We start from the raw sequence: 21,050 nt of genomic DNA, 5'->3' as shown, positions 1-21,050 counted from the left end.
GAATCTGTAAAGGTTTAAAACTCTTGTGTAACAACAAGGAAAGAACATGGTAAGAGTGGCATTAGAGGTTTTTTTTTACATTTGAGCCTAGGGGGATTTATTTGATGATTTTAATTTACTTTCATCTGTCTGGATGATTAAATGCTGTAATGAATGAAGGACATAAAAACATCCGTTTTTGTACCATTAAATACAAATGAAGATAAAATACAAACGAGCAAATATGTGAATTTGCTTAAAGCTTATTTTTCCACACAAAAACAAAGCCCTGAGCTATAGACCTAACATGACTTATTGGATGCCGTGTCAGTTTATTTCTTTCTTTATCACATCATTAGAATATTACAAAAGTAATGGTGCAGAGTCAAAAAGTGGTGGCAAAACTTATTTAAAAATGATGAAGCGCAATGGTGTAGTAATGTGCAGAACCTGATAACACTGAATTTAAAGTTAAGCTTGAACTTTAAATATACTGAACTGTGACTGTGTCTGAGATTTTACAGGTGTAATTTATGTGGCATAAAAAGTACCAAATTAAATTGCTTTTTTTTTTCTTTCTCAAACAGGTTTTCCAAAAACTACCTCTTTTGCCCACATCTATAATAGTTGCTCAGCACAACTATAGGCTACTATAATCTAGTAAAAAAATGTTTGATGTATGTTTCTTGCAAAAAAAATACTACTTTGTCAAAAAAAAAACATGGCAACATCAGAAGACATGGACAGCTGTCAATGGAAAAAGTTGCTCTTTATGGTATTATTACAGCTAACTAGACCATGTTAAGCAGCCAAACGCTGACCTCTTTGGACAAACAGGTAGTCCAATGGCCTGCACCACTGGTTAAGTCAAAAGTTTCCATGTTGGACCACTAAAACCAAACAATGTTTGAAAACTGAGAGCCACAGTGTATACAATTAAGTCATATTAAACTTCATATTGAGAATTAAACACTTCACCCTTAAGGTATCCATGTTTTCAATACAGTTAATGAGAAAGTATTTTCCAGTTACTGACAGAAGGCAAACTCACACTCAAGTGACTGAACCAAGTGGCCATGCTAAGCCTCCAACAGGCTCTTTTAATAAGATGCAAACTTGTTGTGTGAATAATTAACCTGCTTCTTTATATAGGGCAACATGACCATCTGCCTCAGAAACAGGTATTGTGAAGGAAGATGAACATACTCTGGTACTTTTGACCTCATCGCCAACCCCGCCCTCATTCTGCTGTGATATGCAAAACGCTACTAATTGGACCAGGTGAGACTGCGCTGAATACCACATTTCCCTTTTCAAGGATGAGCCCAAAGCAAATATCACACATGATGCCATTGTGACTCTCTAAAGGATATTACAACTACAAAATGTGACCCGTTTATCAAACACAAAGGTTCAGGAGAAACCCCAAGCAAATTAGGAAATGATGTCACGTCAGCTTCATGGGAATATTTACTTTAAGTTCTATGCACAGCCTATTCAATACACAAGGGTGATTTCTTAGTTTTATTCAAGGCACACCAGCATAGTCTCATTTATAAGTCTAGTCACACCAGAGACAAGGCAATAGATTACTGTTTATTTTTTACTGAAAATGTTGTATTTTAGCGCTTAAGCATAATTACTGTGAAGCAGCTTGCAAACTCATGAGGAACCATGCGTGTGCTTAGCGAAAGCTCGTCGTATTTCTCCGGGGATAGATAAATCTTTGCACACATAAATAATTAAATGACATCAAATTTGTCTTTCTTTATCCAATAAGGTATCCGCAGTGGACACGTGAAATATTAATGGACCCGCATGCATAATTAATGTCTCTTTAATTATGCTCGACGGTGAGGCCCGTAGAAATTAATGGCGTTTTCGCAGCAGACATGCAATTTCAATTGTCCATGAAAAGTTCAATTGAATCTAATCCTCCTGTCTGTAAGTGATAGAAGAAGAATTCTTGGGTGAAGTTTACATTAAGTGCATAATTGCTGGCAGACTGACCCATTCATCATGGTGACATTTTCCATTAGCTGAAGCATTGTGACACCTCCTTGCAGTTTTATGCCTTCCCAGCCAAGTCTAGCCCCTCTTACACACCTTATGAATGGACTATTTACACACCTTCCTTTGTGAGTGCACTATATAACTGACTATATGTTTTTCTGAATGTCTTGTCAAACATATTTGCAATAGTGTTCCGTTCTGACAACACACTGTCAGCAGTCTAACAGTAAAATGACTGTATTCATAGTATAGTTTGAAGGTGAGCCTTCTGTTCAGCCTCACTGCTGCACTACACTGATTTCAGCACCAAGGACAGGGGGGAAAAAACAACAGGACATGGCAGATGGGTGGAGGAAATCACTGCTCAAGCCACTTCCAACTTGTCAACTCCAGCTACAAAAGAGACACTAGTGAGTCAGCTGGCTGAGTAACCTGAAGGGAAAAGCACTTCACAATGTTCTTTCTTTCATCTTCTCTGCACACAGAATGTAACTAACCCCCCCGTATTGTGCATTCATCCGAGGAGCATTTGTTTGCTTTGCAAACTTTTGTCTCCATTAATGATGAAGCAACCTGTTCTGCTATTCCACACTGAGATTATCCATGCTATCTATCACAAAACTTGCTTGCTTGATGAGCATACTTATTTCAGACAACTAAGGATGACAAAAGTAGTAAGAAATTTAATTTAATAAAATATCTACTCCATACATACATACATGTTATCAGGCATAACATTATGACCACCTTAATAATATTGTGTTGGTCCCCCTTTTCCTGCCAAATCAGTCATGACCTGTCGAGGCATGGACTCCACTAGACCCCTGAAGGTGTGCTATGGTATCTGACACCAAGATGTTAGCAGCAGATCCTTTAAATCCTGTAAGTTGCGAGGTGGAGCCTCAATGGATCGGACTTGTTTGTTCAGCACATCCCACAGATGCTCGATTGGATTGAGATCTTGGGAATTTGGAGGCCAAGTCAACACCTCAAACTCGTTGTTGTGCTCCTCAAACCATTCCTGAACCATTTTTGCTTTGTGGCAGGAGCATTATCCTGTTGAAAGAGGCCACAGCCACCAGGGAATACTGTATTGCCCAAAGCATCACACTGCCTCCATTGGCTTGCCTTCTTCCCATAGTGCATCCTGGTGCCATGTGTTCCCCAGGTAAGAGACGCACACGCCAGTTCTGATGGTCATGTGCCCACTGTTGGTGCTTTCGGCGGTGGACAGGGGTCAGCATGGGCACCCTGACTGGTCTGCGGCTATGCAGCTCCATACGCAACAAACTGTGATGCACTGTGTATTCTGACACCTTTCTATCAGAACCAGCATTAACTTCTTGAGCAATTTGAGCTACAGGAACTCGTCGGTTGGATCGGACCACACGGGCCAGCCTTCGTTCACCACTGTTCCTTCCTTGGACCACTTTTGATAGATACTGACCACTGCAGACCGGGAACACCCCACAAAAGTGGCAGTTTTGGAGACGCTCTTACCCAGTCATCTAGCATCACAATTTGGCCCTTGTCAAACTCGTTCAAATCCTTTCGCTTGCCCATTTTTCCTACTTCTAACAAATCAACATTGAAGACAAAATGTTCACTTGCTGCCTAATATATCCCACCCACTAACAGGTGCCATAATGAAGAGATATTCAGTGTTATTCACTTCACCTGTCAGTGCTCATAATGTTATGCCTGATCGGTGTACAAACAAACAAACAAACAAACAAAACAAAAAAGCATGCCTATTTTCTCAAGTGGACAAGAAGTGTCCAGTGTTGACTCCTCAATTTCATGTTGGGACACGGTGGAATATTTTACGACTGATGACAGACCTCATTCCTAGATAATTAATTACAATAAGAATGCATTAGTTATATCAATGTGGAGCCAAGCAAATGTTCTTCCTTAGAAACAATTACTGTACAAAGTGCTTTAGTCACACTATGAAATCTTACACCGAACTTACTGACGATTTGCAATATAATGACATTGTACGTAGGTGAAAAGAGAAAATGCATGTATTGGTATGAACCAAACACTCTAAGTAGGTCATTCAAAATCAAAGATATATACAGAAAGTTAAAAAAACACAAAACTATCGAGTTATTGGAGAATGAAACAGTGAGGCGTGGGTGTTTCTATAGATCGGCTGGTAGAGCATGGTGCTAACAATGCCAAGGTCATGGATTTAGTCCTCAGGGAACACAAATACACTAAGAATATAACCTGCATACTTTAAATCCCTTGGAATAAAAGTCTGCCAAATGCATAAATGTAGTATAATTAGTGGGAGGCGTACGTGTGATAACGGTTGCAGTAACAGGCAGGCTCCTGCCTTGGTCTTTCAAGGCCACCAGGTTGACAGTGTATTCTTCTCCAGGCTTCAGCCCTGTTTGGTGGAACGACGTGATGGTACTGGGTAGTTGCGCTGTCATCCCTCCATCATTGTCCTTTGATGTGCAAAAGACACAAACACATACAGAAATATCACATTTCACAACTCTGGCATCAGAGTGCAGGCAGGCATGCAGGAACAAACAGTACATCGAGAATGTTTTCAGAAGGCAGTTGGCTGTGTAAAAAAAAAAAAATTCAGTGGAATTTCAGTGGAGATGTGTTTCGCCAGATGTTTGATGTATTGAATTAAGTCTTGTTTTTTTCCCCAACTTGCTTAGGCAGAGAACTTTGTGAGTTGCATCGTACCCCACAAGACATCAGCTAACCTCCCCTGTAAGCTTATGAAATCAAGCAATATCAAAGTGCTTGAGGGTTTCAGAAAATGTGACTGTTCTAAAATGCATGTTCTTTGCCATCGAGTCTGTGAACACACACTTGTCTCTGCCCTCGCATCCATTACAATATTGTGGAAAATCAGAGCGGCTCTTACGCTTTGTAGGATTAAATCCACAGAGGATGGGACTTCCACTTCTAATATGATTTCCCCAGTGGTGTGCTGGAGTTGGCACGGTACTCATAGCAAACCCTCTTACTGATGGAAGATTGAAGTGCACCATGATCACCCCCCCCCCCACACACACACATACACACCCAAACATCGGCTTCTTTGTATTCACTTCCTATTCTCCTGAAAGAGGCTTTTGACTTTGTTTCCAAGGTATTTTCTTCTTCCATTCCAAAAATGAAGGATTTATGAGACTCATGAACCACCCAGAGCTCACTTTGCAAGGGCATAGGCTATGGATTTAGCTGAAAGATAAGGCTACATTCACACTGCAAAGTCTCCTTTGAGCCTTAGTGCTCAATTTTTTTTTTTCTCAGATCCAGTTTCTTTGTGTGGCTGTTCACATTATCATTCTGTTCATCATTTGAGTGTGAACTGGTCACGGACACCGTCATAAGGAAAAAAAACATGGAGGCTACTGAAGCCAGTATTTACATGTATATTTACAAATTGATGTGCCACACATGTCAGGGAATTTTGTGTAGAAGCGATAAAGAGAACACACAAAAGAGTGAGGAGAAAGAGAGAAAAATGTTCTTGTAAAGTTTTTCTTGTATAGAGCTGTCATCGTAATTCTTATAAGCATAACAGCTCACTGTGTGACTCAGTCAGCAGAATTGTGACGCATGTTGATCTAGAGTGATATAAAATAATGTTGTCAAAAATATTGATATTTTGATATGTATTGATACTGAAATATCTGAAACAGTTCCAATACTCCTTTTCTGCAGTATTGATACACCGATACCAGCTGCATGTTCTTGCTCTCTTCTTTCCGAAGGCAAATTGACACACCTGCCTCCTCGTCTCATTCACTCCAGTAGTCTGGTTGTATTGTGCATAATTTTACATTCCTGATCTGGTATACTGATCTATATAAGTGGCGTGCACATAAAGCCATCACTCAAACAGCTTGTGAGTACCAAATTGACTTTTTTCCCATGGCTTATTGCACTTAAACGGTCAAATACATACAAAGTTATGACAAAATGCCCCTTTTGCTGAGTATCCGCTTGTCAAAGTCCCTGTAAAGTCATTTTAAAGTATGTGTTTTGAGCTTTTCAAACCACAGAAAAATGTGTTATTAACCACCCAGCCAAATTTGAATGATCAAAAAAATCTGCAAGTAAATGAAATAAGTTATCAAAATCTCGAAAAAATAGACAGCGCTCTTTGCTCTCAAACGCTTGGGGGCGTGTCCGCTGTCGGCGCTGAAACCACACCCACTCGCCAGAGCTGCCGTCTCAACTTACTTGTCTAATGAGTCAAACATACTGATGCATATAAACAAAAGAATTACGTTTGAGAGTTGCACATTTTAGTAGAGTTACTGTGGACTACATACTAATTATAACATACGCAAACTCGGTAACTTACACTCATTGGTGGGCACGTAGCCTACTGCCGGACTGTTGTCGAGTCGACAAATGACTGTAGACGGGAGGAAATAAGAAGACCGAGCTGTATTGTATATTATAACAACCATGTTATATGCATTTGCGTGATGAAGGCATTACTAGCTAAATGTACAAAGGGCTGTATGACTGTAATGACACTCGAGACAGCGAGTGAACCGCTGTAGAGGCGGCGCCACGCTCGGTGCGTCATCGACAGTTATATAGTGTTAGGGGAGGGGCTATGCTCGGGGGACGATGTGCGTCATTAGATCCCCGTTTTAGCTCCGCCCAAAAAATCCTGAGCAGAGACTTGTTGAAAAACTGTTTAACGCTCTAACTTCACAATTAAGCATTACTCAGTTCACACACTTTGTAATGTGTTTCAGCAATAATTTTGTAACATTTATAAAGTGTTTAGAAAGAATTCTCAGAATTGACTTTACAGGGACTTTAAGTTTAAGTTAACTTGAGATTGCTATCGACGGCTGTTTATGAGCGCTATTTATTCATATTAAACATCAATCATTTTAAAAAGTTAAACATTTTAAATACTTAACACTCTCCATGCTCACAGCGTCACAGACATTAATATTTTAACGATTTATAAAAGATGAATCATTGTCTGGCCATCTGGAATTTTTGTATAGAGATAAAGGTTATGATTATAATTTTTTTGAAGTATTACATCACATCATGTGTGTATATTAGCACCATTTGTTGTTTTCTTGTGGTATGAGATAGAGCGTTAGGACCCGGAAGCGCTGCCGCGTGACGTCAGACTTAACAACCAAATTCAGGTAAATACAGTTAGTTTTAGAACGCAAATAGTTGAGAGAAAACTCATGTTGCGTAACAGTATATTGGATCCGTGCATATACTCTTAAAGTGACAGCAGCCTAATAAACCTGCTGCTGTCTGTCATGTTAATAATAGAACAAATAGAAAATCACTTGACTGAATAACTTTTGTAACTTTAATTGTAAGTATTAATCTGTAAATATTTATTATAATGAAGACTATCCAGTGTTATTTTATATTTGATTACTTTAATTTCTGTAGTATTTCTTACCTGAATACAAACCTGAAAAACTTAAAGCCATTTTTAATCTCTTTATTCAATTGTATTTATTTGTGCTATCATTTGCAATTTGTTTATTTTTTATTATTTCATTAATGACTATTTACTTGTCTTTTTTGGGGGGGTAAATTTAGGCCACTGATTCAAATAAAGACTCCCTGTGCTGTGTGTAAACTATTGCAACAAAATAACCTAAATTATCTGTATGGCGGTATATATGGTAGTTTTCCACGTGGTATCGAAAATGGTATCAAATATCGATATTTGTCATGTAAAATGTCTAATAAATTCCGATATGACTGTTCAGAGTGAGGTCACATTGCAAAACATCAGTCCAGTATGTGACATCCGTCCATCCATCTGAGTGAAATATGAAAAGAAAAAAAAAGTATTTGGGCCACTTTTGCCCGCAGTCTGAATGTAGCCTAAGACAGTGGGATAAGACCCAAACTTCCCAGCACAGAACAGAAAACTGCACTCTCAAGAATCCCAAAGAAGTGCACCTATTATTTGCTGCTGGCTGAAGGAAATCCTTTGTGTGAACCATTTAAGTAAACCATAATCCCCACTTTACCACTATCCATTACACTCAAGCACACCTCTGATATCGTATGTCAGATCTTTTTGTTGAAGAGGAACATGATGTTTACAAATTCAATGGCTGGTATTAATAGCAATGCTACAACTAAACAAAATACCTCAGGGGCTCTGTTGCATATTCGCTATTATACACACGGAGAGATGTTTCACACCGATGTGAAATGACAGGTATGTTGCACAGGAAACATGCTGTTTTGCATACACTTATGTCTCCCACTGCTATTTCATAATGAGACACCAAGCACAAGCTCCACATTTTGTTGGCATGCAGGAGCTGGACGTTTTTTTTTCTTCTTCCTCTGAGGGTGCAGTATGCACACACTGAAAATGTTTTGTCCTTTCTCCAGATGGAACATTTAAAAAGGGGATTAGTGAGAACATCTCTGCCTGGATGTATTGTGTTCCTGCCATGATGCAAAATAATTCTTTTTCAAACATGGACAGATTGACATTTATCACACTGAGAGGCACCTGTCAGAAACCGAACCATCTTTGGCTTAAAAAAAAAGCATTCATTTATCAGCTGTTCACAGATGGCTGTCAAAACCTTACATTGCAGTTTCCTTGTTTACTGTTGTTGAATACAATGCGGTGGATGGTCCGCAAATGCTACAAGATTCCAGAACCTCTGTGTTGTTATGCCAAGAGCTACAGCAAGGGCAGAATCAAATGAAGTGTGACCTTCTAAGGAAAGCCTTACCTTGGGAATGAAGCTTATTTCCCAACCATCAAACAAGTAGTCTAAGGGTTGCCACTGAACCTCCACGGATGTCTCCATGATGGATTTGAAGAGTAAACCGTCTGGATTCGTGAGATCTAAAAGGTACAGATTGATGCATTATTGGCCTCCGTCCTGTGTGTGTTCAATAAATCAACATTTTTCTCAGCCAAGGCAGATCTTTACTCTCAGCTTTTAGCTCTGTAAAAAGGGAGCAATGAGAGCAGATACAGAGAGGCTTACTTTGCAGATAAATTCAGGATTTATTTTATTTTTCTCAGTTATTTTCAATATGGAATGTGTCTTCGATCAGTTTACATTTATTTTATAACACATGAAGTCAGGAAATCCAAATAATAGAAGTCAGGAAATAGTATTACAGTAATTTCACAGTACACAAAAGTAAACCTTCAGCCTTTTCAGTGTCTATAATCGTAAGAGCCTTCAGAGGATTTGAAAATAATTTCAAGGAAACAGTAATAAAACACTATCTCTGCTGGGAGCGTTCTGCTTATTCCATGTATATGATGACATACAAAGGTTTGTAAGTAAGTGATAATGTGCAGTCATACAATAAGTTGCTAAATAAACTCTGACAGTAGTCAGCAGCCTCGGTCGCTCTCCTTCTCACTGACATACCTACACTACCTTTCAAAAGTTGGGGATCAGTAAAATATTTTTTTTAAAGTTTTTTTGGGGGTGTACTAGAATATACTGTCATGCTTGATTGTTCAAAAAACACAGTATTTTTCACAAATTTTACATTATTACATTATTACCAGTCTGGGCTGTTTAGTTCCCGTTAGAATGTATTCAAGAAAATGTCACGGCCCTTACCATAACAGCGAGCTCTTCTAAAATGTACATTTTAAAGATGCTGTCAATTTCAAACCAATTCAAGCCTGATTCAGATTTAAGAATGTTAACAAACAAGAGGATCGTGCAGAATGGATTTCATGCACGGACTTTGCAAGCGTGGATTTCACAGGACATTTCAGAGTCGTTTTTTTGTTGTTGTTGTAATTTTCTTATACATTTTGAGCGAAGGCAAAGCTTTGCCCTTTGTTTACATTGAAACAACAACATAAAACCTATATTTGGAACAAGTTGCGATCCACAAACAACAGATTGTCCAGAGAACTGTGGGAACTGCTCCATTTCAGGAGAAGCTTTTGTGCGTAGCCTGTGTTGTATACTCTTAGGTCCTGGAAGCTTTTTATGCATATTCCATGGGCGGGATTATTTAAATGAGTAACATTGTGACTTCACAAAAAACCCGGAAAAAATGAGTCGTTTGTTGTAGTACTTGGAAAGTGGATTCTGTTAAATAAAATATCTCCCTTTGGAGTGGACTTTGAGCTTTGTAACCTAGCAGATCTTTTTTTTTATGCTCAAACTAGAGATGCGCAGATCCGATACTCAGATTGGCTATCGGCTCCGATACTGCCATTTTTTGCTGGATTGGGTATTGGTCAGAAGGGACCGATTCAAATCCGATATTATGCGTGTACTATTCTGGGTTATTGTTAAGCCCCACAAAAGGCACAAAAACATTAAAAAGCACCATAAAGTTTTCGTGCACTATATTCCAAGTGTTCTGAAGCCATTCCATAGTTTAATGTGAGAATATTTAAGTCGTTAAATTAAAGTTCACGTAAATACCTCCCTCTGCTGGGGCTGTCAGTCATTCTCCATCAGCATTCAAAACCGCGTGTCGCGTTTGGTTATGACAGTCAACAAAATGAAACTCTCTCCAAAATGATTCAATGTTTCTATTATTATACTTGAACTGTAGACAAAGGTCTATGGTTTTGCATAAAGGACTTTCTTGTTGAAGTATATATATATATATATATATATATATATATATATATATATATATATATATATATATACACACCGGTAATATGCATCAATGTGTCTTCCCTTTGTGCTTTGAACTTTTCAATGTGGAGCACTGCCGCTGCACGCTGGAGAAGGGTCTGGCTGCAGACCATGGGTGAGTGGAGCTCAACTCTCAAACAGGAAATACGTCACCTCCACTTGTGTTTTACTAACGTCTACACCTACCCCAAACCTAAACCTACCCTTACAATAACGCAAATAGAGTAATTAAATGACGCAATATTGATGTGCGCATGCTCAGCGGCCATAGCTGTAGCTAGCTTCACTAGTGGAGGTGACGTATTTCCACTCGCCCCGTCAGGCTGCAGCCAGTCCCTATTGGCGCGCTGTGACTCATGTTGCTTCAAGCGCATCATTCTGCACATGGGATGCACATAAACACTTTGTGCCGCTCTCATATTATAATACTTTTGCGCAATGAAAGATTGTTAATAGCCTTTTTTGTTCTGTCCTATCCATCATATTTTTAAAAAATGCTACAATTTTAAAAGAAATGTCTTTTAATTTCATAGTATATAATTACATATAAATAAATTTACTTTAGGTCATGTAAGACTCAAAAACATTCATGAAAAACAAGTCTTGAGTCATAAAAGAAGGAGTCAGCTGGACAAAAGAATGATCCCAGTCTCTTCCACACAGTGAGGCAAACAATTTATTAGGTAATTCAGCACTTTTTTATTATTACTTGAATATCGTATCAGTACTGGCCAATATTGAATCCCAGGTATCGGAGACAAAAAAGGCGGATCGGAGCATCCCTAACTCAAACGGCAACATTACACACTAACTAAAGTTGAAAAAAAAAGCATAATTTTTTAATAAAAAAATAATGTTATTCAGCAAGGGTGTATTTAACTGATCAAAAGTGAAAGTAAAAACATTTAAAATGTTACAAAAGAATTTCATTCAAATATATGCTGTTGAACTTTCTATTAATCAAATATTGGAAAAAATGTATCCACAACATATTAATTAGCATAACCGTTTTCAACATCGAAAATAATTAGAAAAGTTTCTTGAGCATTAAATCTGCATTTTAGAGTAATTTCTGAGTGATCATGTGACACTAAAGACTGGAATCAATTATAAAATAAATTAAGCTATAAAAGTTAACTAATTATAAAAGTTATACTATAAAAGTTAAACTAATTATGTTAAATTGTATCAGCCCTTCCTTTTTCTCTTAATCATTCCTTTCTTGCAATTTGTCCCTATTGATAATTGCACAGGATTTTAGCTATCACATGCATATAATTCAGTTGCAGAAAACGGGCAATAATGGTCATTAGTCTCATCTTTGTTAGATTATAGAAATTATGGCTCCACTAGGTGAATATCTCAAAAGTGTAAGCCAGATCATGATGCCCGCCAGATGCCACATGCAAATAACAATTTATTTCAAATTCATTAAGTTCTGATTATCTTAATTATCATCTCTGAATTACCTGCGAAAATGTACGAAACAGAAGGCCAGTCAGTGGTGCTTTGTGTTTGTCTGCAGAATGCCCAACTGGCTTTTCGCAAATAATGCAATATTTGTTATGATGTGTTCTATTCTAGGCTGAGGCGTTTTGCTCAAGGCTGACAGGCAGTGACTGTATACGAAAGGCCCTCTAGCATTTTGCCAATCTGGCACTGCTACTCACCAGGTGGTGGGTGTCTAATCATATCCTGTTGGCAAAGACAGCCAGTTGTTCCTCTGAAGAAGTAACATGAGGTATGTGTGTGTGCAAATGGGATTGTGAAGGAGTGTGTAATCTCTCATCCAGGTCTATTAAACCTGGGTCATGCTTGGGTAACAATGATGCACTTACAATGAAAATGTCACATTCAAGATATATGCAAAACACCTCAAACATTTTCATGGAAAAAAAATAAATAAAAAGCCTTATCAGACCAAAACACTGATGTTACTTGAATAAAAGAGCTCTCAGGAGAGAAGTGCACTCACAGGTAGAGGCTAAGGTGTTCATAGGGGCACTGATGATGTTGTCAATCACTGCGTACACGTTGATGTTGTATTCCAGACCCGGCTCCAACCCTTTGATGGTGGTGTTGGTAACGTTTCCTGGGACTCTGATCTCTAGTTGGACTCCACCAGGGGTTGTGGGGGCGTAAGTGATGAGATAGTCTGTCAGGAACACTGGCCCCTCCCACTGCAGATCAATGGTGTTCTCTGACACTCCCTGAACTTGCAGATTCATAGGAGGTGACACTGTGTAAAAAGGGTGAATGCATCATATGAATATGAATCATTCTGATCAAAAAGCAATCATTCTTAGGAGACTGTTTGGAAAATGTATTTTTTTATGTGATCTGAGGCGAATCATACTGGAAGCATTTACCTATATACATATATACCTATATTACATATATTACCTATATACCTATATATATGCACACCTATATATCTTTGTTAGATTATTACATATACAGTACCGGCCAAAAGTTTGGACACATTACTATTTTTAATGTTTTTGAAAGAAGTCTCTTATGCTCATTAAGCCTGCATTTATTTGATCAAATATACAGAAAAAAAAAAAAAATAATAATAATATGTGAAATATTAATACAATTTAAAATCATTAAGGTCATTAATCATTAAAGTCATTACTCCAGACTTCAGTGTCACATGATCTTTCAGAAATCATTTTAATATGATGATTTATTATCAATGTTGGAAACAGTCGTGCTGCTTAATTTTTTATAACCTGCAATACTTTTTTCAGGATTATTTGATGAATAAAAAGTTAAAAAGAACAGCAATTATTTAAAATAGAAATCTTTTGTAAGAATATACACTACTGTTCAAAAGTTTGGTTAAAAAATTATATTTTTATTCAGAAAGGGTGTGTTAAATTGATAAAAAGTGATAGTAAGGACTAAAAGATTTCTATTTTGAATAAATGCTGTTCTTTTTAAATATTTTATTCATCATTGAATCCTGAAAAAAGTATCACAGATTTCAAAAAAATATTAACCATTACAGCTGTTTCCAACAATGATAATAACTGAGTATCAATTCATCATATTAGAATGATTTCGGAAGGATCATCTGACACTGAAGACTGGAGTAATGACTGATGATTCATCTTTGATCACAGGAATAAATTATATTTTAAAATGTATTAAAATAGAAAACCATTATTTAAAAAATAAAATAAAATAAAAATAAATAAACAAATAAATATATATATATATATATATATATATATATATATATATATATATATATATATACACACACACACATGTTTATAGCTAGTATTGTTATGTAGTTATGTATCAGCAGTATTATCTGACATTGATGTTCCAGGATGTAATAAACTTGAAAAGTTTGAAAATGTAGCTACTTATAAAAAGAGATTGGAGGATCCCACTTGGGCTACCCATGAGACTAAGAAGCATCCCGGGTCCACAGAACACACGAGATTTCCTCCTGATACTGGGCTCATAGGAGTAGGAGTGGCCCCTAAGGAATTACTAAGGACTTGAAGAAGCAATTCAGCTCCTTCCACACGAACAGGACAGGCTGGTGTTCCTTCTGTTCCCCCTCTACAACAGACCCCTCAAAACAGAGAAAAAAAAAAAAGTCCCAGGGAGGGTACTTAGCAAAATTTATCACTCTAGCATCTGTGCTTTTCACCCATATCGAGCTGCCAAGCTCTCCTTTTTCTTTTTAAGGAGGAAAAAGAAGCCAGGAAGCGAAGCAGAAACAGTCTCAGACATAAAAGGGAGCAATGGTCTGTCTAAATAGAAGTCTCTGCACCAACCAATTTTAGAGTGGACTGTAATTTTTTGACAAGAAATATCATATCCAGCTTATTATGTTAGCACATCGTTTTTTTTTTTTTTTCATAAACACACAAAAAAATAAATACAAAAAAATTTATGGTAAACTATTGTGAAATATATTTGTGTTTGGCATGTTAATGGGTATGACAATGTTGTATGTTTGGTCTTGGCAGGATAGATCTGCTACGCTGCTGTTGCTGCTTTTATTGCTGCTGCTGCTGCAGAGCAAGTACGGGACTTGCTTCTGCCAATACATACACGACACACTGCTGTGAGCAAGTATGATATGCTGCTGTTTTACAATAAAACATACATGAATTACCCATAGCAGATCTATACAGGTGGAGCTGGGGAAGGAGGAGGGTTTCTGAAGTGCACTGCACTGCTAAGGCAATGCTACCAAAGTAGCAAGGTTGAGCATGCAAGCTCATTGGCTACTGATACAGCAGGAACCAATCAGCTGTGCCCTATAGATAACAATAGATTATGAGCAGGTTGAGTTAAAGAACCTATTAGCCTGTGCCATCTAGACTTTCATAACAGAACTTTGTATAAGAATATGTTGTTAACAAAATAGCATTTGTACATTCATTTTGAAACACATTTTAAATTAATTGGCACATTTCTCATACATGTTATTAATTGTTCAGTTTTGTTGTATTTACATTATGTGTTGTGAGTTCACTTTTAGAAGTCCTTCAACACAGCGTCACAAATTCAAGCAGTTATTTCTCAATCCATTCCAACTGGATTTATTCTCAGCTTGGTCAGCCCTGCTTGTCTAGATTATTGATTGTCATGTACGAAAGCAACAATATGTCAGATAACAGTCTTTTAGAATAAATTCAAGACTGTATTTGGCAAAGTGTGCAGTGTAAATTGCTATTTCTTTTTGTTGAATTATAGTTAAAAGACTTGGTAAAAGCAGGTATAGTGCTGTTAAAGTTTGCAATTTAATTCCTTGAATAGAACATATCTGCTAATTAAAAAAATGGTCATTGTCAAAGAAAGACATAAAAAAAAAATCATTTTGAACTATTTGAAATGTTCAAAAAAGGAACTTCTCATCACATCCTCTTTCCTTGATTATGTCCCCCCCCCCCCCCCATCGCTACCTGTTTGCAAAATGCATTTTGCTTACGGTTTCATCTGCCTAATGAAATGAGAAAATTGGATAGAGTAACTGAAAGAAAAGCCATATCCTAATTCATTCCCTTGATAATATGAAGACCTAAGAGAGCAGCGAATCTTCAGAAGCTGTGTGGAGAGTAATAATTGAGCAGCCACTCGCAGTATTCCACCATCTCTCGCGCACAACACCCCACTATTTTCTCCTAATTGCAATGAAATAAGCAATTTTGCCTCCACTCAGTCTTGCAGAAAATGAGAGGGAGAGAACTGGGTTTGTAATATGATTTGCCCTTCCCTCTCGCACTCGTGAGATGACAGCTGTCTTCAGCGGTGTGGGGTTTCGACAGCCTTTTCCACAGACTAGCTGTGAACCTGAGTAAGCGTGATGGAGAAATTGCTTTGGCCTGGTTAATATGACACATCTTCCCCAGTGAATGTGACTTTTGACAAATGAATGGTGTTACGCTGTGAGTTGTCACCAATTTTACTGCCATGACTGGAGGAGCGGGGGGCCTACCATGGGGTTTAGCATCTGTTGTGTGTGCCCGTAACTAGGGAAACGGACACTGTTCTTCCCAGAGAGGATTTTTATATTGATAGTGAAAACACAATACACCAGTCGCATATCTGCAATTGGCTTAAAGACAAAGAATATATCCAATGATAATTATGTTTGTATTTTCTCAAACAAGCTTTTGTTATGGCTTAGATTCTTCTTTGCTGGATTTTAAATGCTCAAAGAACACCAAGTGGGTCAGACATTAAATATTCACTTGCAATATACAAGGCGGAAAGTGTGAATTATCTAGCAGAAAGTCGTTTTCCTGGGGAATGGTTAACTACTCTCTTGTACTGCTGTACTGTGTCAATGCAGCAAGCTAGTAAGTGTTTGTAATGTTAAAACGATGAAAAAATGCTCAAATTTAACAGAACAACACATGTAATTGCTGCAAATTAAGGCATGAATTACTGTATAAATGACAACGGATGTACTGTTTCCTTAAAGGAAAAAATAAAATGTTCAAATTATGGCTAATAGGAAAAAAATAGTCACCTTATAATTTAAACCCAAAAGTCATGCATCACATTTTATTATATTTATATATTTAAATAATTGTTTCTTATTTCTAATCACTTATATACACTGATGTGTGATTTGTTACATTATTATTATTATTATTTGTTCATGTATATTGCATCATTTTAATGTCATGTTATTATCAATGTACAGAACCGGTTAAAAACCTGCATTCGTTTGATCAAAAATACAGAATTGATTTCTGAAGGATCATGTGACGAGACTGGAGTAATGGCTGATGAAAATTCAGCTTTACATCACAGAAATAAATTATATTTTAAAGTATATTAAAATAGAAAGCTATTATTTTAAGTTGTAATAATATTTCACAATATTACAGTTTTTTTTTTTAAGTTTTTTAAAGTTATGACTTTAAAAAACAAAACAAAAAAAAAACATTAAAATAGTAATGTGTCCAAACCTTTAACCAGTACTATATTTGAAGCTACAAAGCAGATTTAATCAGGCTGAGTATACAGACATTATACAGTATGTCAAGTAATGAAATTTACAATAAATCATTATATAACCATATATTTTACTTTACTCAACCATACACACTGAACACTAACCTGAAGTGCAGTCATCTCCTGTATATCCCTCTTGACAGGCACAGAAACCATCCTTACACACCCCTTTCTGGCTACAGTTATTAGCACAGAAGATAAGAGAGCAGTCCTCCCCCAGGAAGCCGGATCTGCACTGGCAGGTTCCGTTCACACAGGTTCCTTGATCTGAGCAGTCGTTCAGACATCTGCCCTGCGAGCAGTCCTCCCCAGCATAGGCTTCCTCGCAGACACACTCACCATCAATGCACAACCCCCTGCCAGAGCAATCACCTGGACATCGAGGCTCCGAGCAGTTTTCACCGCCAAAGTTACGGTCGCATACACACTCGCCTTCGATGCAAATGCCCTGGCCGGAGCAGTCATCTGGGCAGCGGGGTTCAGAGCAGTTCTTGCCAATCCACCCTTCTTCACAAACACACCCACAAACCTCCATGCTGAAGGTGCCATGGCCACACTGAGGGATGAAGTCCAAGTGACCTAAGAGTGAAGAAATGTGTTGAAGTTATAGAAACAGTTCACCCAAAAATGAAAGCTATCATTTTACTCACGCTAACGTCAATGAAAAAATTTTGACTGATGGTGACCGTTAAAGGATTACTTCACTTTAAAATGAAAATTACCCCAAGCTTTACTCACCCTCAAGCCATCCTAGGTGTATATGAGTTTCTTCTTTCTTTTCACAATCTGAGTTATATTAATAAATATCCTGACACAACTAAGCTTTATAGTGGCAGTGATCGGGACCAATGACTATAAAGTTCAAGAAAGTGCATCCATCCATCATAAACGTACTTCACACGGCTCCAGGGGGTTAATAAAAGCCTTCTGAAGTGAAGCGATTTGCTTGTGTAAGAAAATTATCCATATTTATCAAGTTTTAAAATAACTATAAAGTACGTTTTTTTGCACTTTTTTGAGCTTTATACTCGTTGGTCCCATTCACTGCCAATATAAAGCTTAGATGCGTCAGGATATTTATTAATATAACTCTTATTGTGTTCATCTGAAAAAAGAAAGTCATTTAGGATGGCTTGAAGGTGAGTAAAGCATTTTAAAGTGAACTAATCCTTTAAAGTGCCCCTATTATGCTATTTTCAAGGTTCCTAATTGTGCTTTAGAGGTCTCCTACAATAGCTTTACATGCATCCATGGTCAAAAAACACTTGAATTTTCTCATAATATACTGCAGCATCAACTGATTTCTCACAGTGTCTGAAACAGTTCAATAAAGGATTCAGTCTCTCTAAACCCCTCCTTTCTGCAGGCCTACTCTGCTCTAATTGGTCCAGAGGCTTCCTCAGTATTTCATACAGTGATATGAAAGATGGCGTTGGTTTTTAAATTCCAGCACGAGTCCCCATCCTTTTGAATTGCATGCAAAGTGGATTCGCAGCACTGAAAACAGCATCTTCTCAACATCTCAACAACAAGAACCAAACTCTTCCAGGCCTCGGCTACAACTACAGTGTTTGAGGGCGGGTCAAAGTAGACGTTGTTCGCGAGCAGCCAGTGAAGAGCGTAGGTTGCAATTATGCAAATTTGTTACATTGTTATGTAGGAAGGAAGAGCTCATTTCAGCAGTTCAGAATCAGTTCTTTATTTTAGGAGAAAATAACTTTATTTGTTGTGCATTTTGATTTTTAAAACCGCAGACCTTTTACATTCGCAAACAGCTATATTAACACTGCATGAAAGGTAATGTTTGAAAAAGCATAATAGAGGCACTTTAAAAATGTGATTGAACAAGTATATTTGTGATTTAAATAAAGAACTGGACCTGTTTGGTTCATGAATTATTCATTCAAACCAGTTTTGTGACCTGGGTCAACTGATTCAGATTTTAAGTGTATAACGACTTAAATTACAGCCTGTTTCTATTATTATGGGTGCCAAACAAGTTAGCCATTTTATGATCATTTTGTTGTGCTTTTTTTTGTCTTCATCCACCTCACTTTTTGTTATCCTGAACACTCGTTTAAACGTTTCTGTCAAAAATGAATGCATTTTCCTCAAAATAAACCAAATCAGAGATGTTTGGAACAACATGAGCTTGAGTAAAGAATGACAGAATTCACACTGGGAGAGCTATTCCTTTTCATTCCCTTTTCATCAGGTGTGACTAAAATTAAACTAAAATTAATAATTCTGAGGCAATATCTTGCAATCTTATTTGCTCCAGCATATGTAGCCTGGTTTGATTCAGCAAACAGAGGACTTATCAAAGGCTTGAGGGGAAGACCTATCCAGCAGCAGTGCTGTAATTAATCTAGTTCACAATCTAACCTCATTTGTATAGCTTAATATGACTTTCCCTTTACAACTGCAGTGTTTCAGCTGTTTTTAGCTGCCCTGGGGGGGCTCAACAGCCAAGGTTTGCAGGTGTGAATTCACTCGAGTGTCCCTTTGAGACGTTAAACAAGCACAACACCTACCACCGTCCACAGTTCTGTTGTCCCTATGGGTCAATGCACAGTACAGCCTCTACTTCACTTAGCACTGCAGTCACATCATAACCGACAGAAGGACCAGGATGCAGGATGCTTTTGTTTTTGTCGAGCCAACGAGCCAAAGCCACTTGAAACTGATTTAAGAAGTTGAGTTTAAATAATACACTATAAAACAACCAGGGAAGTTGAAGACACTGTCTGTTTATATAATATATCCATTGATATTTGATTATGTATATTTAGCCATAACAGGACATGATGATTCTTCAACTGGTTGATGTTACATCTTCAACTATATGTTATAACTTGCATCTTAAAGTGTTATAACTTTTATTTTTATCATGCATGAATTTACACTTCTAAATTGATCTAAGGATAACTCAGCAAGAATTTTGGGGGTAGAAAGTAGTAAAAATAGTTTCTGAGAGTTGTTTTTGAAAGAAGTCTCTTCTTATGCCAATCGAGGTTGCATTTATTTGATAACGGAGTTTGAAATTCCAGAATTAAACTGCTTGAACATTTTGAAGTAATCTTTACTTAGATCATTTATAAACAAAAATGTATCTCTTACAAAATATCGTAACATAAAGCATGCTTAAATGCTCAAATCCAGATCATTCTATAATACTGCAGGATGTGCAAGCAACGTGTATCCACCTCAGATGCTTAGACTTACCCATAACAGAGCTCTCTCCACAGCAGCTGGAGCTACATTGTGCTCGAAGCAAGGACACCTCCCTCTCCAGCATCTCTATGCGGTTTGCCAGCTGTTCCATGGTGGTAGCCGCAGGACAAGCACAGGCCTGCTTAGGGATATTGATGCGATGGGTGAAGGTCACCTGGCTGTCCGAGTCCACTGTTTCTTCTGTGTACTCCGTCGGCATCTTGTCACTCCCGATTATACCTTTGTTTATCTCTGGGCCTGGTACTGCGTCTAGGTCCACTGAACAGAGAGACTCTAGAGGTACGTTGATGTTGTATACATGATTGAAGATCATGGGCTGGGTCTGGTTATTAGGGGGACCCCCACCTTCTGGAACTTGTCGTCTCACCCTTGTGGTCCTCACTAGTTTGTTGGTGGGGTTAGGAACAGCTTGAATCCCAAAGAACAGTAGAGCAAGGCTCACTACTGAACCTTGTATTGCCATGGTGCATCCCCACATCACAACTCGGGCACTAGGGCGAGATCATCAACTCCACAAATAGACCTCTGATTGGCACTGTGGACAAGAAGAGACTATTTTTAGCTCTAAAGAAAAAGAAAGAATATAGCAGGACTCAACAACTGCAATATTTTCACTAGGCCTCCTAATGCTTTCACTGGCCTTGACACAAATATGATAAAGCTTGTATTTGACAAATATAG

At 37.7% G+C, this 21,050-nt stretch overlaps 1 protein-coding gene across 1 annotated transcript in view; it reads right to left on the bottom strand.

Annotated features, from left to right (window-relative positions):
- The window catches only part of tnr (tenascin R (restrictin, janusin)), a 67,448-nt gene extending 46,601 nt beyond the window's left edge, over positions 1-20,847 (bottom strand). The window contains exons 1-5 of the mRNA XM_067363211.1: positions 20,361-20,847; positions 17,241-17,714; positions 12,616-12,879; positions 8,739-8,854; positions 4,301-4,451 (exon numbers count right to left, since the gene is read on the bottom strand). Coding sequence (XP_067219312.1) covers positions 4,301-4,451; positions 8,739-8,854; positions 12,616-12,879; positions 17,241-17,714; positions 20,361-20,847 — 1,492 coding nt within the window. The remainder of the gene's footprint in view (positions 1-4,300; positions 4,452-8,738; positions 8,855-12,615; positions 12,880-17,240; positions 17,715-20,360) is intronic.
- Positions 20,848-21,050: the final 203 nt, after the last annotated feature.

Source organism: Chanodichthys erythropterus, chromosome 16 (genome assembly GCF_024489055.1).
Source record: "Chanodichthys erythropterus isolate Z2021 chromosome 16, ASM2448905v1, whole genome shotgun sequence".
NCBI classification, from domain to species: Eukaryota; Metazoa; Chordata; class Actinopteri; order Cypriniformes; family Xenocyprididae; genus Chanodichthys; species Chanodichthys erythropterus.
This window is presented reverse-complemented; position numbering and strand designations above follow the sequence as displayed.